The 26067-nt window shown below is 46.0% G+C and overlaps 1 protein-coding gene and 1 long non-coding RNA gene across 19 annotated transcripts in view; both read right to left on the bottom strand.

The window, feature by feature from the left end:
* Positions 1-26067, bottom strand: part of unm_hu7910 (un-named hu7910) — a 275063-nt gene that overhangs the window by 85082 nt on the left and 163914 nt on the right. For all 18 annotated transcript variants that reach the window (XM_072467698.1, XM_072467699.1, XM_072467685.1 and 15 more), the window contains 2 exons: positions 23179-23223; positions 57-95 (listed from right to left, as the gene is read on the bottom strand). In XM_072467698.1, the coding sequence (XP_072323799.1) occupies positions 57-95; positions 23179-23223 (84 nt within the window). The remainder of the gene's footprint in view (positions 1-56; positions 96-23178; positions 23224-26067) is intronic.
* On the bottom strand, positions 1064-17158 carry LOC140385492 (uncharacterized). Its single transcript, XR_011933390.1, has 2 exons — positions 15046-17158; positions 1064-2401 (listed from the first exon to the last, which is right to left on the bottom strand). It is a non-coding gene; the product is annotated as an uncharacterized lncRNA (long non-coding RNA).

Raw genomic sequence — 26067 nt, 5'->3', positions numbered from 1 at the left:
TAAGTCACCCAAAATAATTATTGCCAGAAGCAGTTCACGCACAAGATGGAACTTACCTTTCTTTTCCTTCTTCACTTCAGAGTCAGATCTTTTGTCTGGAAGATTACAAAAATTATATTGGTTAAGGAAATATCAAAAATAGTGTTAATGCAGATTATTACATATGTTTCTGAAATGACAATCAATGCAACAAATTGGATTTTTGAGTCTCCCCCTTTAGTGCCTAAAATGTTACAGGAAGATTTGACATGCCACAAATCCAAGGAAAGTGTGGTGTACACACAGCAACACTGAAATTTTAAAACAATTAGTTTTCATAAAACAGCAGCTCTTCACACAGGTATAACTTCTAACATTAGGTTTTACTGTAAATATTTACCCGTTTGAACAAGGGCAAGAAAGGACAAGTTTTCTGGAGTTTGGGGTATTGAGGTTATGGCAGATTTCTTTCTTTCCCCTCCACAAATAAAACAGCAGCAATAATTTGAAATATGGCCGATCCAAGTATTAATTGCCACAGATCCTTCAAAACACCGGCAACACCTAAACAAAAATCTAAGGGGTTACAAGGATATTGGGAGATAGGAGGCACTTAAGCTGTGCAAACATTTAAAAGCTAGTCACCTGGATGGGTGTTTCGTTTGAAACTTATCAAATGTGTGTGTGGCTAGAATATGTTAAAGCATCAGGCATCATTAGCACAATGGGAGATCAAGCACAACATCATGTAAAAGTATTTTCTTCATTTCGTCTTGGTATAGATAATATACTTATTCCATAAATATTTAAATGTGATGGTTTCTACAGGTGTTTAAAATATAAAACTACAGCATAGATGCAGCAAATATTTAGAAAACCATAAGAGGATAAATTTGATTAAATAGCTTTGGTTTGTAAGGTTCTCTTGTACACGCAGGTAGCAATGAGGCTGAACTTGCATTTATAAAAAAATGTCAACCAGTAGAATGCCAAAAGCATTTACATCTTCTGCTTAATGGCTAGATTTAAGTCAAAGAGCATAATGATATTCACTGTACTTACATAAAAAATACAAAGACTCACATTGGTAATCCTAGGAAAGTTTATTGCTGACAAATGACATATCCAAAGACACATAAGTCATTGTTACACTAAACAGGTTTGCCCCCTGTAGTTTATACAACAGAATAAAATGATCAATTGCAAATGCAAGGTATTCCTTTATGCCAGCATGGGTTTGACAAATTAGAACTGCTAGCTTAAAGTCAGTTAGTGCACATGTAAACTTTTGACTGTCAAGTCAGCTGTATAAATAGAGATCCTTGGCCAGAACCAAAATACGATAGGTTATTTAAAATCTTTCCTAACATTGCAGATTAGCAATTTTTTCCAATTTGCAGCTAACTCACTTCCTTTCCAATTATCCCTTCCTTTCAAAATTTATGGCTTTTTAAAATGTAATATATTGTTTTAAATAAAAGTGAGTACCATACATTAAGTTTTTCAGCCATAAGACTATTTACAAGGCATATATGTAATGACAAATTATCACAGTCGATGGGTTTTATTGCTAAATCTGACCAACAATTTTCACATTCATAATGGGAAATTTAGTTCGACTTCGAAAAGACTCGCTTCTTACTGAAAATAGTGTTAGTTAAAATTTCCCTGACATTTGAAACCACTTTATACATACAAACATTATAGTGTTGATCTGATCAAAAGTTCTGCACACTTGAGGTTCTGTAAGGTTCACTTTGTCTTTCACACAATCGCTACATGCAGCACTCAACTACAAAAAATCTTTTCAATCATTTCTCCCCCCAAAAAATATTGTAAGATAAACATCTAGATCTGTATCATTCTTTTGCTAAATGGTTACAATTTGTTCAAATATAATCTTTAAATTTACTGCAAACACTCACTGAAGTCCACGCCAATACTGATTTATTAAAAACAAATCACATTTACACATTACAAAGTTTTTCATTTGAATATATATTATCTTTGTGTAACTTCACTTATGAGAGCAGACTTTATATGAGAACATAGTAGCCTGATTGGTAACACGCTTCTCACCAAATATCTACCTACCACTGCAGTCATTTGTGTTACACAATTAGGTTGTTACATCAAGAACCTTTGCACTGTATCCTACAGAATTCACAAAAGCACACTGGATCCAAAAGTTGTTAATTTTTTAAAAATACACATACATATAACTTTAAAAAAAACTATGTATTGATGGAAAATATTCCACATCTCTTTCAGGGTGTTCCATCAAATTATCTTCAATCCCAGAGGTCACACATTAATTGTCAGACTGCTTCAAGAACAAAAGCAAATTATAAAAAAAACTAATAGTGGAATGTAGAGTGGCATGGTCCAAATGTTTTTGACGTCTTTGTGATGATTTAGAGATCTGTAAAACAATACAAATTTTTAATTAAAAGTCCTGGCAGGTAAGAGTGGAATTGACTGATAATTATAATTGATCTGCACCTTTAGATAATTCTTCATTTTGTCGTGAATTCTGCAAGATGCTCTGCTGTTTTAAATCCTCTGTCACCAATTTCTCTTGCATTACAGTATATATATGATTCCATCTGGAGCACCAATCAGATCAGTGCACTGGCTGAACCTTTCATTTTGCAGATCATTGCTCTAAAAAGTAACTTTGTCAGGTACAGATCTGCATTATTTAAAGCAGAGGTGTATTTTTTTTCATGAATTAAACGGAAGAATATGGTAAAGACAGAACAGGCCCATACTAGCAGTTCTCATGCAATGAACTCCACCACTCGTTTTCCATACTTCGGACAGGCCGCAATGAAGATCACTACACATTTATTTGTGCCCTACAGAATATAATGGGCGGGATTCTCGCAGCCCAGGCCGGGCCGGAGAATCGCTGGGCTGGGCACTAATTGCGCGGCGCCACCCCGATTCTACGCGGCCCCCCCCCGGCGATTATCTGCCCGGAATGGGCCGAGCGGCCGTACAAAAAATCCGAGTCACGCCGGCGCCGTCCACGTGTGGTCTTAACCGGCAGGAGTATAGGGCATGTTGATGCCATCGTGAAATGCAACAGCGTTTATGACGGTGTCAACACTTAGCCTCAGGATCAGAGAATCCCGCCCAATATACTTGCCGCTGTATTAATCACTGGATTTAACTACAAATGATCCTAACAAACCTCTCAGTTAACTAAAAAGCCTTTAAACTAATTACCATAGCAACCTAACATTAGACCTTTCAGTTGCATTTTTATTTAGTCACCACTTTTAAAGGGACCCGGGTTCGATTCCCGGCTTGGGTCACTGTCTGTACGGAGTCTGCACGTTCTCCCCATGTCTGTGTGGGTTTCCTCCAGCTCCGGTTTCCTCCCACAAGTCCCGAAAGACGTGCTGTTAGGTGAATTGGACATTCTGAATTCTCCCTCTGTGTATCCGAACAGGCGCCGGAGTGTGGCGACTCGGGGATTTTCACAGTAACTTCATTGCAATGTAAATGCAAGCCTACTTATGACACTAATAAAAATTATTATAAATGGATCTGTCCATTTATGGCATGGTACAAATTTTCCATCTATGAAATTTTCCACAATGGAAGTTCTTGTTTTAAAAATACAATTATTTTTCATCCCACAAATAAGAATTTAAGTAAGATGAAGCCCTAAAGTTTGGTTATAGTTGAAAAAAAAAGGATATTTCAATTTCTGATAATTATCAGAAGAACCAAGTGACTGACTCATGTGCACTCCTGATTTGTTGTTTAATACCCTGGTTACACTGCTCTTTACTCCAGGAACACAGAACGATAGTGGTCAGAGACCAAGTTACAGAGGCAACATGCAGTTTTACATGCACATTGTAGTCTGGAGCTATGGATAGTGATGGTAGAGATTTTAACTTTCTCTCCATCATGTAGCTGACCAGGCATCTCCCTCACTCAATGCTTGCCATTGCTGTATGTTGGAAGGATTTGTAGGTTGATAGTGAAACCTGTTTGGCTGCGTTATGAACAGACCTTCCTTGGTCATTAAGTCCTGGCATAGGAAACATTCCTGGGCTTCGGGCTCATATGCAGGTATGCTAGCACCAAAACCGTTCAAATACAATGAATTTCTTTGAAGTGCAGTTGAGCCAGTGGCAATTTTCAGCAGTATTTGATGAAGGAGAAAGAAACGACTCTGCTTGAATTTAAAGAATTGACTGACACATAGACAATTTGGCTTGTTTCAATATTGGCATTTGATCTAACTTACTCTTAAAAAAAGACACCCAGGCAATTTTTATGACTAAACACTTTTAAAGGCATGCTGCACTTTCTGTTGATTACTTCTTGGTGCCAGACATTGTGGCTAATAACTGTCCCTTCAGAAAGTCATGGATTTTCAGCAGATAAAGATTGAATGTTTTGTTGGCAGAGGAAAGATCAAACTTCAATGCAGTAAGCATGGCAGAAATTGGCGAACAACTTTAATTTTTATGACCATAGTTTGCAGCACCAAGTTGTTGGCTGGACAAAGGAAGAATGTCTAAGTAGTGATCAATAAGTGGAGTACATCAAAAGAGAGCAATATCTGAACAATGATACAGTGGCTATATTACTGGACTAAGATCCAAAGTACTGGACTAATGACCGAAATACAGCAGTGGGAAAATTCAGTTAATAAATAACGTATGGTAATTAGCTATTAACCACAAATCACCATTAGAGCGACAAAACTGAAGAAATATATATAGCTTTAGGGATACCACTCCACAAACATGGGGGCTTGACAAGGAGACAGGCCTCCGTGAACTACCATAGGGATTGAACCTACAACTTTGGCATCATACAGCATCAAATTTTTGCCATCCTGACAACTGAGTTGATAAATAAATCTGGAATAGAAAGGAAGTATCATATCGGACAGTTTCAAAAACCCATCTGGTTTACGGATGCTGTTTCGATAAACAAGCCTACTTTTCTTACTGGGAAGAGTGTCATGCAGTAAGAATTGCAGTGAAACAGTCTAGGAAGAGTATCCTGCAGTCAGCGCCGCAGTGAAGCAGTCTGGGCAGACTATCCTGCAGTCAGCGTTACAGTGAACCAGTCTGGTAAGAGTATCCTGAAGTCAGCGTTGCAGTGAAGCACTCTGGGAAGAGTGTCCTGCAGTCAGCATCGCAGTGAAGCAGTCTGGGAGGAGTATCCTGCAGTCAGCATTGCAGTGAAGCAGTCTGGGAAGAGTATCCTTCAGTCAGCGTTGCAGCGAAGTAGTCTGGGAAGAGTATCCTGCAGGCAGTGTTGCACTGAAGAAGGCTAGGAAGAGTATCCTGCAGTCAGCGTTGCAGTGAAGCAGTCTAGGAAGAGTAGCCTGCAGGCAGTGTTGCAGTTAGGCAGTCTGGAAAGAGTATCCTGAAGTCAGCATTGCAGTGAAGCAGTCTGGGAAGAGTATCCTGCAGTCAGCATTGCAGTGAAGCAGTCTGGAAAGAGTATCCTGCAGTCGGCATTGCAGTGACGCAGTCTGGCAAGAGTATCCTGCAGTCAGCATTGCAGTGAAGCAGTCTGGAAAGAGTATCCTGCAGTCGGCATTGCAGTGACGCAGTCTGGCAAGAGTATCCTGCAGTCGGCATTGCAGTGACGCAGTCTGGAAAGAGTATCCTGCAGTCGGCATTGCAGTGACGCAGTCTGGCAAGAGTATCCTGCAGTCAGCATTGCTGTGAAGCAGTCTGGGAAGAGTATCCTGCAGTCAGCATTGCAGTGAAGCAGTCTGGGAAGAGTATCCTGCAGTCAGCGTTGCAGTTAGGCAGTCTGGAAAGTGTATCGTGAAGTCAGCATTGCAGTGAAGCAGTCTGAAAAGAGTATCCTGAAGTCAGCATTGCAGTGAAGCAGTCTGGGAAGAGTATCCTGCAGTCAGCATTGCAGTGAAGCAGTCTGGGAAGAGTATCCTGAAGTCAGCATTGCAGTGAAGCAGTCTGGGAAGAGTATCCTGCAGTCAGCATTGCAGTGAAGCAGTCTGGAAAGAGTATCCTGCAGTCAGCATTGCAGTGAAGCAGTCTGGGAAGAGTGTCCTGCAGTCAGCATTGCAGTGAAGCAGTCTAGGAAGAGTATCCGGAAGTCAGCGTTGCAGTGAAGCAGTCTGGGAAGAGTATCCTGCAGGCAGTGTTGCAGTGTAGCAGACTGCGAAGGGTATCTTGCAGTCATTGTCACAATGAAGCAGTCTGGGAAGAGTATCCTGCAGTCAGCATTGCAGTGAAGCAGTCTGGGAAGAGTATCCTGCAGTCAGCATTGCAGTGAAGCAGTCTGGCAAGAGTATCCTGAGTGAGCGTTACAGTGAAGCAGTCTGGGAAGAGTATCCTGCAGTCAGCAATGCAGTGAAGCAGTCTGGGAAGAGTATCCTGCAGTCAGCGTTGCAGTGAAGCAGTCTGGGAAGAGTATCCTGCAGTCAGCGTTGCAGTGAAGCAGTCTGGGAAGAGTATCCTGCAGTCAGCGTTGCAGTGAAGCAGTCTGGGAAGAGTATCCTGCAGGCAGCGTTGCAGTGAAGCAGTCCGGGAAGAGTATCCTGCAGTCAGCATTGCAGTGAAGCAGTCTGGAAAGAGTATCCTGCAGTCAGCATTGCAGTGAAGCAGTCTGGAAAGAGTATCCTGCAGTCAGCATTGCAGTGAAGCAGTCTGCAGAGAGTATCCTGCAGTCAGCATTGCAGTGAAGCAGTCTGGAAAGAGTATCCTGCAGTCAGCATTGCAGTGAAGCAGTCTGGGAAGAGTATCCTGCAGTCTGCATTGCAGTGAAGCAGTCTGGGAAGAGTATCCTGCAGTCAGCATTGCAGTGAAGCAGTCTAGGAAATGTATCCTGAAGTCAGCATTGCAGTGAAGCGGTTTGGGAGTAAAGTATCCTGCAGGCAGTGTTGCAGTTAGGCAGTCTGGAAAGTGTATCGTGAAGTCAGCATTGCAGTGAAGCAGTCTGAAAAGAGTATCCTGAAGTCAGCATTGCAGTGAAGCAGTCTGGGAAGAGTATCCTGCAGTCAGCATTGCAGTGAAGCAGTCTGGGAAGAGTATCCTGAAGTCAGCATTGCAGTGAAGCAGTCTGGGAAGAGTATCCTGCAGTCAGCATTGCAGTGAAGCAGTCTGGAAAGAGTATCCTGCAGTCAGCATTGCAGTGAAGCAGTCTGGGAAGAGTGTCCTGCAGTCAGCATTGCAGTGAAGCAGTCTAGGAAGAGTATCCGGAAGTCAGCGTTGCAGTGAAGCAGTCTGGGAAGAGTATCCTGCAGGCAGTGTTGCAGTGTAGCAGACTGCGAAGGGTATCTTGCAGTCATTGTCACAATGAAGCAGTCTGGGAAGAGTATCCTGCAGTCAGCATTGCAGTGAAGCAGTCTGGGAAGAGTATCCTGCAGTCAGCATTGCAGTGAAGCAGTCTGGCAAGAGTATCCTGAGTGAGCGTTACAGTGAAGCAGTCTGGGAAGAGTATCCTGCAGTCAGCATTGCAGTGAAGCAGTCTGGGAAGAGTATCCTGCAGTCAGCGTTGCAGTGAAGCAGTCTGGGAAGAGTATCCTGCAGTCAGCGTTGCAGTGAAGCAGTCTGGGAAGAGTATCCTGCAGTCAGCGTTGCAGTGAAGCAGTCTGGGAAGAGTATCCTGCAGGCAGCGTTGCAGTGAAGCAGTCCGGGAAGAGTATCCTGCAGTCAGCATTGCAGTGAAGCAGTCTGGAAAGAGTATCCTGCAGTCAGCATTGCAGTGAAGCAGTCTGGAAAGAGTATCCTGCAGTCAGCATTGCAGTGAAGCAGTCTGCAGAGAGTATCCTGCAGTCAGCATTGCAGTGAAGCAGTCTGGAAAGAGTATCCTGCAGTCAGCATTGCAGTGAAGCAGTCTGGGAAGAGTATCCTGCAGTCTGCATTGCAGTGAAGCAGTCTGGGAAGAGTATCCTGCAGTCAGCATTGCAGTGAAGCAGTCTAGGAAATGTATCCTGAAGTCAGCATTGCAGTGAAGCGGTTTGGGAGTAAAGTATCCTGCAGGCAGTGTTGCAGTGAAGCAGACTGGGAAGGGTATCCTGCAATCAGCATTGCAGTGAAGTAGTCCGGGAAGAGTATCTTGCAGTCAGTGTCACAATGAAGCAGTCTGGGAAAAGTATCCTGCAGTCAACGTTGCAGTTAGGCAGTCTGGAAAGAGTATCCTGAAGTCAGCATTGCAGTGAAGCAGTCTGGGAAGAGTATCCTGCAGTCAGCATTGCAGTGAAGCAGTGTGGGGAGAGTATCCTGCAGGCAACGTATCAGTGAAGTAGTCTGGGAAGAGTATCCTGCAGCCAACAGTGCAGTGAAGCAGTCTGGGCAGAGTATCCTGCAGTCAGCATCGCAGTGAAGCAGTCTGGGCAGAGTATCCTGCAGTCAGCGTTACAGTGAACCAGTCTGGTAAGAGTATCCTGAAGTCAGCGTTGCAGTGAAGCACTCTGGGAAGAGTATCCTGCAGTCAGCGTTGCAGTGAAGCAGTCTGGCAAGAGTATCCTGCAGTCAGCCTTGCAGTGAAACAGTCTGGAAAGAGTATCCTGCAGTCAGCATCGCAGTGAAGTAGTCTGGGAGGAGTATCCTCCAGTCAGCGTTGCAGTGAAGCAGTCTGGAAAGAGTATCCTGCAGTCAGCATCGCAGTGATGCTGTCTGGGAAGAGTATCCTAAAGTCAGCATTGCAGTGCAGCAGTCTGAAAAGAGTATCCTGAAGTCAGCATTGCAGTGAAGCAGTCTGGGAAGAGTATCCTGCAGTCAGCATTGCAGTGAAGCAGTCTGGGAAGAGTATCCTGAAGTCAGCATTGCAGTGAAGCAGTCTGGCAAGAGTATCCTGAGTCAGCGTTGCAGTGAAGCAGTCTGTGAAGAGTATCCTGCAGTCAGCGTTGCAGTTAGGCAGTCTGGAAAGTGTATCCTGAAGTCAGCATTGCAGTGAAGCAGTCTGAAAAGAGTATCCTGAAGTCAGCATTGCAGTGAAGCAGTCTGGGAAGACTATCCTGCAGTCAGCGTTGCAGTGAAGCAGTCTGGCAAGAGTATCCCGAGTCAGCGTTGCAGTGAAGCAGTCTGGGAAGAGTATCCTGCAGTCAGCATTACAGTGAAGCAGTCTGGGAAGACTATCCTGCAGTCAGCGTTGCAGTGAAGCAGTCTGGGAAGAGTATCCTGCAGGCAGTGTTGCACTGAAGCAGTCTAGGAAGAGTATCCTGCAGTCAGCGTTGCAGTGAAGCAGTCTAGGAAGAGTATCCTGCAGTCAGCGTTGCAGTGAAGCAGTCTGGGAAGAGTATCCTGCAGGCAGCGTTGACGTGAAGCAGACCGGGAAGAGTATCCTGCAGTCAGCAATGCAGTGAAGCAGTCTGGAAAGAGTATCCTGCAGTCTGCATTGCAGTGAAGCAGTCTGGGAAGAGTATCCTGAAGTCAGCATTGCAGTGAAGCGGTTTGGGAGTAAAGTATCCTGCAGGCAGTGTTGCAGTGAAGCAGACTGGGAAGAGTATCCTGCAGTCAGCATTGCAGTGAAGCAGTCTGGAAAGAGTATCCTGCAGTCAGCATTGCAGTGAAGCAGTCTGGAAAGAGTATCCTGCAGTCAGCATTGCAGTGAAGCAGTCTGGGAAGAGTATCCTGCAGTCTGCATTGCAGTGAAGCAGTCTGGGAAGAGTATCCTGCAGTCAGCATTGCAGTGAAGCAGTCTGGGAAGAGTATCCTGCAGTCTGCATTGCAGTGAAGCAGTCTGGGAAGAGTATCCTGCAGTCAGCGTTGCAGTGAAGCAGTCTGGGAAGAGTATCTTGCAGTCAGTGTCACAATGAAGCAGTCTGGGAAAAGTATCCTGCAGTCAATGTTGCAGTTAGGCAGTCTGGAAAGAGTATCCTGAAGTCAGCATTGCAGTGAAGCAGACTGGGAAGAGTATCCTGCAGTCAGCATTGCAGTGAAGCAGTCTGGCAAGAGTATCCTGCAGTCAGCGTTGCAGTGAAGCAGTCTGGAAAGAGTATCCTGCAGTCAGCCTTGCAGTGAAGCAGTCTGGGAAGAATATCCTGCAGTCAGCATTGCAGTGAAGCAGTCTGGGAAGTGTATCTTACAATCAGTGTCACAATGAAGCAGTCTAGGAAGTGCATCCTGCAGTCAGTGTTGCATTGAAGCTGTTAGGAAAAGTAGCCTGCAGTCAGCGTAGCAGTGAGTCAGTCTGGGGCGAGCATCCTGCAGTCAGTGTCACATTAAAGCAGTCTGGGAAGAGTATCCTGCAGGCAGCATTGCAGAGAAGCAGTCTGGGAAGAGTATCCTGCAATCAGCATTGCAGAGAAGCAGTCTGGGAAGAGTATCCTGCAGTCAGCATTGCAGTGAAGCAGTCTGGCAAGAGTATCCTGCAGTCAGCGTTGCAGTGAATCAGTCTGGAAAGAGTATCCTGCAGTCAGCCTTGCAGTGAAGCAGTCTGGGAAGAATATCCTGCAGTCAGCATTGCAGTGAAGCAGTCTGGGAAGTGTATCTTACAATCCGTGTCACAATGAAGCAGTCTAGGAAGTGCATCCTGCAGTCAGTGTTGCATTGAAGCTGTTAGGAAAAGTAGCCTGCAGTCAGCGTAGCAGTGAATCAGTCTGGGGCGAGCATCCTGCAGTCAGTGTCACATTAAAGCAGTCTGGGAAGAGTATCCTGCAGGCAGCATTGCAGAGAAGCAGTCTGGGAAGAGTATCCTGCAATCAGCATTGCAGAGAAGCAGTCAAGGAAGAGTATCCTGAAGTCAGCATCGCAGTGAAGCAGTCTGGGAAGAGTATCCTGCAATCAGCATTGCAGAGAAGCAGTCTGGGAAGAGCATCCTGCAGTCAGCATTGCAGTGAAGCAGTCTGGGAAGAGTATCCTGCAGGCAGCATGTTCGGTTTGCGGAAAAAAAATCTACAGTGACGTCACAGGAAAGCAGTAAACGGTTTGGTTGGTGAGTGAGTAACTGATATTCGGAACTCTGTAGGAATAGCTGAAACTTAAGTCAACGTTTAGGGAATGGAGCTGGGAGGATAAAAGGAGAAGTGAATCTGAAAGCAGAAACAGGAAATCAAGAGCTGATTGGGTGGGTACATTATGTATTCGATGATACAAGGAGCAGAGAAGAAGGGCCCAAGTTAATATTAGTTAATACTAATTTATATCATTTGATATTTAAAGGATACATTTAATTTAAAGCGTGAGACATAGCTGTAGAGCTCCAAGCAGTGGTCTGATCATCTTGCTACATGTGGGAGACCAGGAGCGTTTCCCGTTCGCAGGACCAGCATGTGTGCAGGAAGTCTCTCCAGCTGGAGCTCCTGGAAGCTTGGGTTTCGGAGCTGGAGCGACGGCTGGGTGCACTGTGGAGCATCCACAAGGCAGAGTGTGTCGTGGATAGCACATATAGAGAGGTGGTGACACTGCAGGCTCAGACTCCATAGCCAGGAAGGGAATGGGTGACCACCAGGCAGAGCAGGTAGTGCAGAAATCTCCTGTGGTTATTCCCGTGCAAAACAGATATACCGTGTTGGGTACAGTTGAGGGGCATTACCTCTCGGGAAAGCAGAAACAGCTAAATCCGTTGCACCATGGTTGGTCTGCTACAGGGGAGGAGGAAAAAGTGTGATAATGCAATAGTTATATGGAATTCAATTGTAAGGAGAATAGACAGCTGTTTCTATGGCCGCAAATGAGAATTCAGAATGTACGTTGCCTCCCTGGTGCTTGGGTTAAGGATTTCTCGGAACGGTTACAGGACATCGCTGTACACAGATGATCTGCTGATATATACTTCAGACCCAAGCTCTTCAGTGGGGGACATAATGGATCTGCCCAAGAGATTTGAGGCGATTGTGGGATACAAGTTGAATTTTGGAAAAACGGAGTATTTTATGGTGGTGGTGGGGGGGAAAGAAGAGTTGCCATTTTGGTTGTCAACAATCCATTTCAGGTATTTGGGGTGCAGGTGGTCCTGGATTGGGCACGACTTTGCAAGCTGAACTTTACGAGTCTGGTTGGGAGGGTGAAAGCAATTTATTGAGGTGGGGCAGTCTTCCCCTGTCGCTGGCAGGTCAGGTGCAGGCAGTTAAGATGAACATTTTGTCGCGATTTTAATTCTTATTTCCGTGCCTGCCGATCTTTTTGCTGAAATTGTTTTTAAGGGAATGGACAGATTTGTGTCATTTGTGTGGGCAGGGAAGGTGGCTCGGATAAGAAAGGCGGCACTTCAGAGGGGCCAGTAGTTGAGGGGGTTGGGCCGTCCAAACTTGTAATATTACTGGCCGACGAACACGGAGAAGGTGCAGGGTTGGAGAAGGGAGGCAGAGGCTTTATGGGTCAGGATGGGGACGGGTTCTTGTCGGGCATCGGGGGTTGCGGCTGCTGGCGACGGCACCCTTTCCGTTTGCCCCAGGAAAGTATTCGGGAAGTCCTGTGGTGGTTACTACGCTAAAGATTTGGAGGCAAGGTCGGCAGCACTTTAGGTTGGGAGCGGGGTCGAGCTGGGGAGGATGGAGAGAGGAGTGAAGGAGACGAAAATTGTGTTTTTGGACGGCCAGTTTGCAAGCTTGGAGGAGTTGAGGGGGAAGTTTGGGTTTCCGCGTGAGGAGGGTTTTCGGTACATGTGGGTGCGGGACTTTGCTAGAATAGTTTTCCGACCTTTCCAATAGCGCCTGCCTCCTCATTGTTGAAAGCGATGCTGTCGGTAATGGGGTTGGTGGGTCGGGTCCTCTTGGCGATTTAGGAGAGGATAGATAAGGTGTCTATGGAGGGGGTAAAGGCAAATGGGAGGAGTTGGGGATGACGCTGGAGGGGGGGCTGTTGGATGAGGTGCTGCGGAGGGTGAATGCCTGAACGTTGTGTGTGAGGGGGAGTTGATACAGCTGAAGTGGTGCACAGGGCACATTTGACGAAGTCAAGGATGAGCCGGCCGTTTGAGGAAGTAGAGGATACCTGTGAATGGTGTGGGAGAGGCCCGGCTAATCATGTGTACAGGTTCTGGTCCTGCCCGAAGTTGGAGACACTTTTGGAGTTGTGTTTCAGCACGATGTCTTTGATCCTGCATGTGCATTTGGAGCCAGGTTCCCTGGGGTGCAGAACCTGCTGAAGCTGCAGACGGGAGCAGGGGCAGGTGGGTTCTGTTGGGGTGGAGGTCAGCTTCTCCACCCTTTGCCTTGACGTGCCTGGGGATCTAATGAAGTTCTTACATATGGAGAAGGTGAGATTTGCCCGGAGGGAGGGTCAAATGATGGGTTCCACAAGAGATAGGGTTTGATTATTTTGCATTTCGGAGTGCTAGTTACCATCAACTGTTGGGGGGGTGGTGGTGGTGCAGGGTTTATTGTATTTGGGGTGTCATATTTTTGTTCTGTTTTGGAAAATGTTAAAATGCAAAAAAATTCAAATAAAATACTTTTATTTTTTTTTAAAATGCTATTCAAAAAGGGAGGTAGAGAGAAAACCAGGAACTATAGGCCAGTGAGCCTAACGTCGGTATTAGGGAAGTTGCTAGGGTCCATTATCAAGGATTTCATAGCAAAGCATTTGGAAAGCAGTGGTATAATCAGACAAAGTCAGCCTGGATTTACAAAAGGGAAATCATGCTCGACAAATCTACTAGAATTTTTTGAAGATGTAACTAGTAAAATTGACCAGGGAGAACTGGTGGATGTGGTTTATTTAGACTTTCAGAAGGCTTTCGACGAGGTCTCACATAGCAGATTACTATGTAAAGTTAATGCGCATGGAATTGTGGGTAGTGTCTTGAGACGGATAAAGTTGTGAGCAGACCGGAAGCAAAAAGTTTGAGGAGTCTTTTTCCAATTGGCAGGCAGTGCCAGAATCCCAATTGTTCACATTGTATATTAATGATTTAGCTTTCGGCTGAGGGAACTAAATATATCATCTCCAAATTTGCAGATGATACAAAGTTGGATGGGAGGGCGAGCTGTGAAGAGGATGCAGAGATGTTTCTTTTTTTAAATAAAGAGTACCCCATTAATTTTTTCCAATTAAAGGGCAATTTAGCATGGCCAATCCACCTATCCCTGCACATCTTTGGGTTGTGGAGGAGAAACCCAAGCAATGCGCAAACTCCACACGGATGCAGAGATGCAGATTTGAACTGGCTGAGTGAGTTGGCATATGCATGGCAGATGCAGGATAATGTGGATAAATGGGAGGTTATCTGCTTCGGTAACAAAAATAAAAAGGCTGCTTATTATTTGAATGGGTATAAATGTAGAGGAGCCACTCTTGGTGATGGACATTGAAGTCTCCCACCCAACATATATTCTGCATCCTTGCCACCCTCAGTGCTTCCTCCAAGTGGTGTTCGACGTGGAGGAGTACGGATTCATCAGCTGATGGTGGTCGGTATGGGGCAATCAGCAAGGTTCCTTGTCTGAAGCCGTGCGACTTCATGGGATCCAGAATCGATGTGGAGGATCCCCAGGGCAACTCCTTTCCGACTGTATAGCACTGTGCTGCCATCTCTGTTGGGTCTGTCTTGCCACTGAGACCAGACATACCCAGGGATGGTAATAGTGGTGCCTGGGACTGTACGGTATGATTCCATGAGTATGACTATGTCAGGCTGTTGCTTCACTAGTCGGTGAGCCGGCTCCAACTTTGGCACAAGCTCACAGATGTTGGAGGGCTTTGCAGGGTTGACAGGATATTTAAGAGTCAACCACATTGCTGTGGGTCTGGAATTACATGTAGGCAAGACCAGGTAAGGACGGCAGATTTCCTTCCCAAAAGGACTAGTGAACCAGATGGGTTTTAATGACAATTGACAATGGTTTCATGATCATCATTTGACTTTTAATTCCAGATTTTTAAAATTTCTTTTTAGTTTAAATTCCACCATCAGCCGTGGCGGGATTTGTACCTGGGTCCCCAGGTTTCTGGATTACTTGTCCAGCTACATTACCACCTCCCCATAGCTAGCATGACAATTGTTGAGGCAATTTTTACCTTGATCTGGTTTTGACAAATACCCCAGAGAGCATACTGAAAAATAAGTTGTAACATCTTTATGGAACAAGGAGCACTGGATGATTACATTCAACATGATTCAGGATTCAGAAACACTTATCAAAGGCCAGGAGCTGGGTATACAACTTACCATTTCAGAAATATTTGTCGACATAAAACCGTATTAATTTCCCCCACATTTCGCATCTACCACGGGTCGTGAAAATAAATAAATTAAGGATTATTTGCAATATGATCTGGGGAAATTTATATATGCATTTTAAAGGACAGAATTGTCATGTAAAAAGGTTTACGAACCTGCTTTCTTTTGCTTAGAAATACAAGGATGTCTTATGCAATGTACACAAATAAACGATTTTAGGCATAAGATTCAGGGAGAAATGCAAGGAGAATTTTTTTTTTTTTTTTTAAATTAAAAACACAGCAAGTTGTGATGACCTGCAACTTGCTGCCCTTGAAGGTTGCAGAGGCGAAAATCAAAGATTTCAAAAGGAAATTAGAAGGCACTTGAAGGAAATAAACCTACAGGGCTACAGGGATGGACTTGGACTAGATGGGCCAAATTGCCTCTTCCTATGCCGTCAGCGATTCTATGACTTAATGTCCCACTCACACTCAATCCTTGCCCATCACCAAGGCAGGGGAACAACCGAGGGCATCATCGCGAAGCTACATCGATACCAGGATCGTGAGAGGATCCTGAGGTGGCCGAGACAGACCAAGGTTAGAACCTAGGAAGTGCACAAAATCCGAATATATCAAGACAATGGGGCAGAGGTAGCGATGAAGGTGGATCAAAGTAGGATTGCTAAAGAGATAGAGACGTATTGGACATTTTATATGTTTGCGCGGGACTGTGCTGCTTTGCTCAGATCAAAAAAACCGTGTCACAGGAAAGGGAGAGGACAGGAAATACAGGTGAGGGTGAGGTACAGGCAGAGAAAGCGGACAATCAGCAGGCATATGTTAGGGGCTAGCTCAGCCCGAGGGACAGACAGCAAGGGGGCCATGGCGCACCTCCCGGCAGGGAAGGGGACGCCTTGCTTAGGGGATGGGGGTGGGGTGGAAGCAGCGATGGAGGGGGGAAAACAGGGGGGCAAGGAACACAAAAAGGAACAAGATGGGAAGAGAGGATAGGTTCTCGGATTGGCCTCAATAGGCAGGAAGGAGGCTGAGGAAACAAGATGGTGCCGCAAGCAGCCACTTTGGAAGGTCCCTAAACATAGGAAGACCCCGGAGTGCAGGGGGGCACCCACTTGGCGTACACACAGTTGGCAGCCATGTTGGACGCCCCCTAGACAAAAAGAGAACCCCGGAGTGCAGGGGCCCGGCCTCATGGTGATAACGATGACTGTCGCCATTTTGGAAGACCCCCTGCGAGGCTAGACAGGCTGTGCCCAATGCCCTGTGTGGAGTTTTGACACAGACCTCTTGGCTGATGAGGTCTTCTGCCAGAAAACATCACAGGCCATAGGTGAGTGCGTTACTCACGACCAGAACAGGGAAGTCTGGGAGGCACTGAAGGCTGTGATTAGGGAAGAGATTATAGCCTAAAAGGCATGAACAGGCAGGGAAGAGAAGGCGGCCAGGCAACAATTGATTGACTGACTCCATTCTGTAGGTCGACAGAAAGTACTCTGAGGTCCCTACCGTAGAACTTCTGGCGGAGAGGAAAAAGCTACAAATGGACGTTAACCTGCTATCCACCAGGAAGGCAGTGCGCCAACTCCGCCAGACACGGGGGACCTTCTATGAACACGGAGAAAAGGCTAGCCACCTACTGGCTCACAGCTGAGAAAGCAGGCAGCCAGGCCTGCTTAGAGATAGCGCATGTGAAGAATAGCAGAGGCAGACTGGTAGCCGAACCAAAAAAGGTCAACCGAACATTTGAGACATTCTACCGGGGACTGTATATCTCTGAAACCCCCGATGGGGACGAGGGGATGAAACAGTTCCTCGATGGACTGGATATGCCAGTCATCGGAAACGATAGGTGGGGGGAGCTGGAAGCACCAATAGGACTCGGAGAGATCAAGGAGGTCATCAGCTCCGTGCAGGCAGGGAAGGGGCCAGGACCCAAATTCACACCAGCCCTGGTCTCACAGCTAAGGGACATGTTCACAGACTCGCTAGCAAGGGGCACCCTTCCTCCAACACGAACACAGGCCACGATATCGTAATACCCAAAAAAGACAGACACGTCGAATGAGGATCATACAGACCCATTTCGCTACACAATGTAGATGCTAAGATACTCGCGAAAGTCCTGGCCAAAAGACTGGAGAGCTACGTACTAGAGGTGGTCGCAGAGGACCAGATGTGCTTTGTCAAGGGTAGACAGCTAACTGCAAACATCAGGCGGCTGCTGAATGTAATAATGACCCCATCCAGGGAGAGAACACCAGAGGGGATCATCTCCCTGTATGTAGAAAAGGCGTTCGACAGAGTCGAATGGAAGTACCTCGTTGAGGTATAAGGCAGGGATGCCCACTGTCCCCGCTCCTGTTCGCCTTTGCAATCGAACCCCTGGCAATCACTCTGTGGGATGCAAAAGATTAGAAGGGCATCCAAAGAGGCAGAGATCAGAGTCTCACTCTATGCGGATGACCTGCTCCTCTACATCTCGGACCTACAGAACGGCCTGAAAGCAATCATCAGGCTCCTGGAAGAGTTCGGAGCCTTCTTGGGCTACAAACGCAACCTGGGCAAGAGCGAGGCATTCCTGGTGAACCCCAAAAGGGGGAGGGACAGAGCTGGAGGGACGAACATTCAAACTAGACCAAAGCAAATTCCGCTACCTGTGGATCCAGATAGCCCATGACTGGACACAGATCCACAAGTGAAATTTGTCCAGTCTTGCGGAGGAAGTCAAAAGGACCTGCAGAGATGGGATGCACTCCCGCTTTCCCTGGTGGGGAGGGTGCAAACGATCAAGATGAACGTACTGCCCAGGTTCCTCTTCCTGTTTAAATCCATACCGATTTTTAACCCCCACGGTCTTTTTCTAAAGGATAGACAAAATGATCATGATGTTTGTATGGGGGGGTCAAGAACAGAGGCTCCCTAGGGCGACACTGCAAAGCAGGAAAAACATGGGTGGCCTGGCCCTACCGAACGTGCAATACTACCGCTAGGCAGCCAGACCCGAGGGTGAGGGGATGGATACTAGAACCAAATATGGAATGGGTGAGGCTCGGGGAGTCCTCCTGCAAGGGAACGACCCTCAGGGCCCTCACCGCAGCAGTGCCCCGCCCCCCCCCCCCCCCCGGCCGCCGCCGCCCCCCCCCCCCCCCCCCGCCGCCGCCCCCCCCCCCCCCCCCCCCGGCTGCCGCCGCCCCCGCCCCCCCCCCCCCCCCCGGCCGCCGCCCCCCCCCCCCCCCCGGCCGCCGCCGCCGCCCCCCCCCCCCCCCCGGCCGCCGCCCCCCCCCCCCCCCCCCGGCCGCCGCCGCCGCCCCCCCCCCCCCCCGGCCGCCGCCGCCGCCCCCCCCCCCCGCCGCCCCCCCCCGGCCGCCGCCGCCGCCCCCCGCGCCATGCTTCATGCCGGACGCAACCCACAGACCCGGCCCGCAAGATAGTCTCCCCCTTTCTGCCGGCTTGCGCGCGCCCTGGACAGCCCCACCACAATGCCCCCAACCCAGAATAATGTCCCCACCCTGCCTGCGGATCGGCCCTCCCCCGACTGTGGCGGTGCTGGACTGAGTCTGCAGCCGCCACGCCGAGTTCCCGACGGGTGAGACCACACGTGTCCGGCGCCACCGGGACCTCGGCCGGTCGGGGGTGGAGCATCGGGGGGGCAGGCCTCAGGTCGATACGCTGCTTTGGAGGGGGTGGAGCATAGTGAAAACAGCGCCGCCCCCGATTCGGTCAGGTAATGTGATTCTCCGGCCGTTCGCCGAACGCGGTTTCAGCGTCCGGAGGATGCAGCCCAAGATTTAAGGGGTCTGGCAAGTGTAAAAGCTGAGAAAACGTTTCCCCTTGCTGGAGAATCCAGAACACAGGGTCACAAGTCTCAGAACATGGGTTTGGCCATTTAGCGCTGAGATGAAGAGACATTTCTTCACTTAAAAGGGTTGTGAATCTTTGGAAATTTGTTACCCCAGAGAGCTGTGGATACGCTGTTGTTAATCATATTCAGGACAGAGATTGATGGTTTTGAGGTAGATGAGCCATGATCTTGTTGAATGGCAGAGCAGGCTCAATGAACATAAAACATACAGTGCAGAAGGAGGCCATTGGGCCCATCGAGTCTGCACCAACCCACTTAAGCCCTCACTTCCACCCTATCCCCATAACCCAATAATCCCTCCTAACCTTCTTTGGTCACTAAGGGCAATTTATCATGGCCAATCCACCTAACCTGCACGTCTTTGGACTGTGGGAGGAAACCAGAGCACCCGGAGGAAACCCACGCAGGCACGGGAGAATGTGCAGACTCTGCACAGTGACCCAGCGTGAAATCGAACCTGGGACCTTGGCGCTGTGAAGCCACAGTGCTATCCACTTGTGCTATCGTGCGGAAAAGGCCTACAAAGCTTCTATTTATGTAGCAAATTGTTTCTTCAGCAATTGGCATTAATTGCACCAAATTGGTGCAATGAAGTACAATTTGATAACCAATGTGTCTTAAAGTTGCCCGAAATATATGCAACCCACAATTTGGTCAGGCCATTTTTCAGGCACCAGGTTAGCGGTCTAAAATAGACATTCAGGACTGTTCAAGGGGCAATGAGATGCTTAATACTTAGTTTGTGGCAATGGAATCCCACCACTCGGATTTTCAGTGAAAAGATAAGTTTTATTATTTTTTGAAATTGATATGGATTCAAGAGGATGTCTGCTCCTCCAACCTCCACAACACTTCCGATGGTCACTGTAGGCCAAAGTAAGCCCCCCTCCCACTGCCAAGGCAGGTGCCCAAAATCTGCTTATTCAAATAGGCTTGGCATGACAGATGCCGGTACACAGCTGCAATATTTACAAGAATACCAAGCTCTTTTAGTTCCAGGCTTCCTCTTTTGGATATAGGGCACACACACACATTAGGTGTATAACATCTGCCTAAATGAATTTCTAGCTCAATATCTTACACTGAATACCTATACCTCAGCATTTGTACTTTGAATTGTAATTGAATCTCATATTGGCAGTGGTAAGGAAGAGGAAACATTTTTAGGATCATGTGCCAATATTTCAAGAGTTCACATGGATCGTCTTGGTAGATTTTTGAATAGGCTGAGCACTGAAAGAACTCTTGCGATTAAGAAAACAGGCCTATGATAAGTTCCACTGGCAGTATCTGTAACTTTTTAATCTAACTGGCCAAAATGGAGGAGGATGGGGTACAACATTGTCTGCTGCAGCAACAGAGACTATCCTGCAACTATGGAATTCAACAAATAAAATATTAAACTTCAACTGAAAATGGTCTAGACAGTTTCAAACTATAGTTTATCACTTAACAGCTTGACAATCAGTATTAATGTGTACATTTCCTTCTGGTTCTTGGATTGCAGAGAATTTAACCCTGTTTGGTCAATTTCTAGTAGATGTGTTATGAAAATGGCTTCGCCAATGTTACATAAAGCATGACATAAATAACAGAAAACTTCAGTCGAAGTGAATCTATGTGTTAATGCTCACTGGGGTAAATGTCTTACGATGCTGGGGTAAGTACCAAGTAATGTGCAACTTCCTCCCAGTGAGTCATAGCACTTTCGCTCCCTGCTCAAGTTAAAAATTTGATGTGTCAAGGAGGTTACATTGTGCTTCCAGTTATTTGAAAGCCAAAATAAAAATAGACATCAAAATCGCACTCACATCAAAACTAACGAAAATTGAAAACATCAGTTATTCGTGTTTTTAAAAAAAAAAAATTTAGTGTACCCAATTATTTATTTTTTTCCCCACTTAAGGAGCAATTTAGCATGGCTAATCCACCTAACCGGCACATCTTTGGATTGTGGGGAAGAAACCCACGCAGACACGGGGAGAATGTGCAAACTCCACACGGACAGTGACCCAGGGCCAGAATTCGAACACGGGTCCTCAGCGCCATAGTCCCAGTGCTAACCACTGTACCACATGCCGCCCTTAGTTATTAGAGTTTAATTGCTAACTGGGTTGAAAATGATCAACTAGATTACCTTGTTAATTTTTTTGCAAGTCATGATTCATGCACTTGAACAAAAATTCAAATAGATCTCCAGCCTACATGAAAATATTTTCAAGAATTTCAAAAAAAACACAATATTTAACTTTAAAAATCACATTTAAGGAAAAAGCAAAAATAATCTGGAACCTGCCAGTAGGCTACAGCTCTTGATAACAGATATCTGACACAAGTTGTATTCAAGTTGCAGCTGGTCGCTACAACTGGTCTTATCTAACTCAGTTTGAGCAATGATGTGGAGATGCCGGCGTTGGACTGGGGTGAGCACAGTAAGGCATCTTACAACACCAGGTTAAAGTACAATAGGTTTGTTTTGAATCACTAGCTTTCGGAGCACTCCTGAAGGAGCAGTGCTCCGAATGTTAGTGATTCGAAACAAACCTGTTGGACTTTAACCCAGTATGAGTAAGGCCAATTTATAAAGTACTGCTAAATATTGTCCACTTTAACAAATGCACAGCAGTTAACCAAATTTAATTATTTTATATATATCACTAAATTAAACATTAATAATTGATTTAAGTTAAAAGATGAATTGATTATATAAAGGAATTCTGCAGAATTATTCCATCTCTAGCAGTAATCATGGTTCAGTTCTATAAATATAATTGATCATAAACTGGTGCTGTCTTATTTAATTTCCAATCAAATAGAACAATGTCCAAACCATTAAGTTATAGAGTGTAACATTTACCTATTAAAATATTGACAGGCAGCAACAAGCCAGCAATGTTCAAAATCTGAGAGTCGGCTGGCACTCAAATATTCTGTGTCAGAAATATTTGTTTAAATATGACAGCTACATATCTTTGAAAACACAAAAGCCAATGAGACCAAATGTAGATGTTCAAACCACTATTATGGTTGAACTTTGTAACGATAATTCTTCTGTTTGTCCGCTGTGTGCCACTTAATACTTCTCTATTTCCAAGAAACTTGGTTCCTCCTTAACTAGAGTTTTGCACTTGATTCTGGACACTACACTTTGAAAATATGCATTAGAGAAATTGCAGAAAAGATTTCACAAAACAGTTTCAGAGATGAGGAGCTTCGGCTGTGTAGATAGACTGGAGAGGTTGGGACTCTTTCCGTTGGAGAATAGGTGAAATTTGATGATGTATTCAAAATCATGAATGGCCTGAATGAAATAGATAGGGAGAAACTGTTCCCATTGGTGGAAGGATCGAGGACCAGAGGGCTCCGATTTAAGGTAACTGACAAAAGAAGCAAGCAATAGGGACAAGAAGAAAATCTTCTGCATGCAGCAAGTAATTAGGATTTGGAATGCACTGCCTGAGAGTATAGTGGAGGCAAGTTCAATCAAGGAATGAAAGAGGGAATTGGATTATCTGAAAAAGCAGCATATGCAGAGGTATGGGGAGAAATTCAGGCAGTGGCACTTGGTAAATTGCTTTTTTGGAAAGCGAGCCCAGACATAAAGGGCAGAATGGTTGCCTTCTGTGCTGTAAACATCCTGTGATTCTGTGAACTTTTTAATTGTCGATCATTTTGAATTACCTGAATTATCTTTGGCTTGTGGCTTTACAAATGACAGGAAATGAGGTGCTATAATTAACTGAAGAATTCAAAGCCCAAAATTACAAAAGTATGGAAAAGCTCAAATGATAGGAGGCTACAGATATTATTTGGTATTTGCAGGAAAGCTTTGGGTGATTGGCCTAGACTTCTAAAAACATTGTTACTCACTACCCTACACACTTGAACCGTTTAGTGGAGTAAATTTTTTAAACATTATTGTAGGGTCCGAGGGCTGGTTAGCTCAGTTAGCTGGATGGGTAGAGTGCGGTGCAGAATGATGTCAATGGCACAGGTTCAATTCCCATATTAGCTGTGATAGTTCATGTTGGCCTCTCTCCTCTTCTTGCCTCATACTCTGTGGGGTGGTGCCCTTCAAGCTATATAACCTTGTCACTCTCCAGCAGAGTAATTCCCATGGTTTCTTGTGGACTATGGCTAATCATCTTACCAAAGGATCATGCAATTTATTTTCTGTAGAATTATTAAATATCTTTGTATTGTCTATGAGCACCAAAAGAAAATATCTTAAGTGTAAAACATGCAAAATGCAAATACCTGATGGTGTTTCCTTTAGCTTATTTTCTGATAGTGAAACTGTCTCTAGGGGAAGCAAGCAACAACAAGAGAAACAGTATTTTTAAACATTCTTGAAGGTTAGGAATCAATTAGTTTTAAAGTTCTCATCAAATATAATAGCCTTTTACTAGTACAATTCCAAATGGAGTAGGGAATGTTAGATTAGCTTGCTATTTATCACCGGTATCAAGATTCAAAATCCATCCAACATGGTCTGAAACAAAAAAAAAAGCCACCTCCCCACCGAGTCCAAATATCCCACAGGATTTGCACAATTTCACAGTCAACAAACTGAATAACTGAAAATTGATATGTTACAACGATGACTGATGTTGGGATGCTGCTCTAAAGTTTGAAAATCAAAGGCATTGTCAAGCAGAGCAGAGGAAAACTTCATCCAAAATTCAATCCAGAGTTGGGATCAGGGGCGTCATTCTCCGACCCCCCGCCGGTTTGGAGAATCGCCGGGGGTTGCCGTGAATCCCGCCCCCGCCGGTTGCTGAAGTCTCCGGTACCGGATATTCGGCAGGGGCGGGAATCGGGCCGCGCCGGTTGGCGGGCCCCCCTGCTCGATTCTCCGGCCCAGATGGGCCGAAGTCCCGCCGATAAATTGCCTGTCCCGCCGGCGTGGATTAAACCACCTTTTGAACGGCGGGACAAGGCGGCGTGGGCGGGCTCCGGGGTCCTGGGGGGGCGCGGGGCGATCTGGCCCCGGGGGGTGCCCCCACAGTGGCCAGGCCCGCGATCGGGGCCAACCGATCCGCGGGCGGGCCTGTGCCGTGGGGACACTCTTTCCCTTCCGCCTCCATCACGGTCTCCACCATGGCGGAGGCAGAAGAGACTCCCCTCCACTGCGCATGCATGGAAACTGTCAGCGGCCGCTGACGCTCCTGCGCATGCACCGCCCGGGGATGTCATTTCCGCGCCAGCTGGCGGGGCAACAAAGGCCGTTTCCGCCAGCTGGCGGGGCGGAAATCCCTCCGGCGTCGGCCTAGCCCCTCAATGTTGGGGCTCGGCCCCCAAAGATGCGGAGCATTCCGCACCTTTGGGGCGGCGTGATGCCCGTCTGATTGGCGCCGTTTTGGGCGCCAGTCGGCGGACATCGCGCCGTTTCAGGAGAATTTCGCCCCAGGTTAGCAAAATGGATGCTACACCTGTGTGATGTTGACACCAGACTAAAGTGCCAATGTTCTAATCCCCAGTACTAATATATCTGGCCAAATTGAGCACCAAAATAGGTCATGAGAAATTAACCTATATAGGAAATTGTTCATTTTAAACATTCTCATCAGGATCAATATAGCTTTAGAGCAATGGGTTATTTGTTCAGTAGAGGAAGCAGAGAATGACTATAAAACATGTAGGGTGGTACACGCAGAGCCAAGATGGCACCAGAGCGTGGAGACTGTGCGGCCTCTCACACAGGTCCTCTTCCTACATCTCTTATAACCTTATTATGCATGTTCTATATTTTTTCATGTATGGAACGACCCGTCTCGACTGTACGCAAAGCAATAGTTTTCACTGTACCTCGGTACATGTGACAATAAATCAAATTCAATCCAATCCAATTTAAAAGTTGGAAAGTGCCAACTGATACTGAAAACTTGGGTGTTATATTCAACCCCAAGATGAGTTTCCTGCCACAAATTCACTCCCAACAAGACCATCCACTTCCACCACTAACATCGGCCAACTCAACCCTGCCTCAGCGCATCAGCTGCTGAAGCCCTCAAGAAACTTTGTTACCACTAGACTTGACAATTCCAATACTTTCCTGGCCAACCACCCATTTTCCACCTCTCACAAACTAAGTACAACCAAAATTCTGTTGCAATATTCTAGCTTGCACCAAGCCCATTCACCCATCACCCCGTATATTTGCCGATCCACATGCTAACATGTCAATTTTTAAATTCTCATCCTAGCTTCCAAATCTCTCCATGCTTTGAGCTTCTCCATCTCTAACCTGCTCCAGCCTTCCAAAACCTTGGTGTTCCTCCAATTATGATGTCTTGCATAGCGCCCGATTTAAAATGCTCCACTAATGGCATATCTTTTGCTGTTTTACGCCCCGAATCCCATCCCTCTCCAATCCCGCTACTTCATTACCTATCTTTATGATGTTTAGCACAGGGCTAAATCGCTGGCTTTGAAAGCAGACCAAGGCTCCCCGAACAGGCGCCGGAATGTGGCGAATGGGGGCTTTTCACAGTAACTTCATTGAAGCCTACTTGTGACAATAAGCGATTTTCATTTCATTTTCATTCCCCAAAACCTACCTCTCGTTAAACTTTGGGTCATATGTCCCAATATAACCATATATGGTTTGGTGGTAAATTTTGGTTGATAGCACTCCTCTGAAGCAGCTTAGGATATTTTACTACATAGAAAATTCAGTATAAATGTAATTTATTGTGGTGTTGAATAGATTTGATATTTTCTAGCTTGAGATTTGCACAAACAAGTTTTGTCCCATGGAAGACTGGCAAGAAAAGTAAGATCTCATGGGATACAGGGGAAAGTGCCGAGTTGGATCCAAAATTGGCTCAGGTGATAGGAAACTAAAAGGTAACGGTCAATGGATGAGTTTGAGTGGAAAACAGTTTCTTGTGGTGTTCAATAGAGCTCAGTATTGAGGCCCTTGCTGTTTGTTGTACATATTAATGACTTGGAAGTAAATGTGGGAGGCACGAGTGAGCATTTGCAGATGACACAACAGTTGGCTGTGTAGTTGAAAGTGAAGATAATAGCTGTTAATCCCAGAATTTTGTCAATGGTTTAGTTGAGGGGGAGGAAAAGTGGCAAATGGAACTCAGTCAAGAAAAGTGTGTGATAATGAAGGTGGGGAGGGCAAACAAAGTGAGG

Source organism: Scyliorhinus torazame, chromosome 11 (genome assembly GCF_047496885.1).
Source record: "Scyliorhinus torazame isolate Kashiwa2021f chromosome 11, sScyTor2.1, whole genome shotgun sequence".
In the NCBI taxonomy this organism is placed as follows: domain Eukaryota; kingdom Metazoa; phylum Chordata; class Chondrichthyes; order Carcharhiniformes; family Scyliorhinidae; genus Scyliorhinus; species Scyliorhinus torazame.
This window is presented reverse-complemented; position numbering and strand designations above follow the sequence as displayed.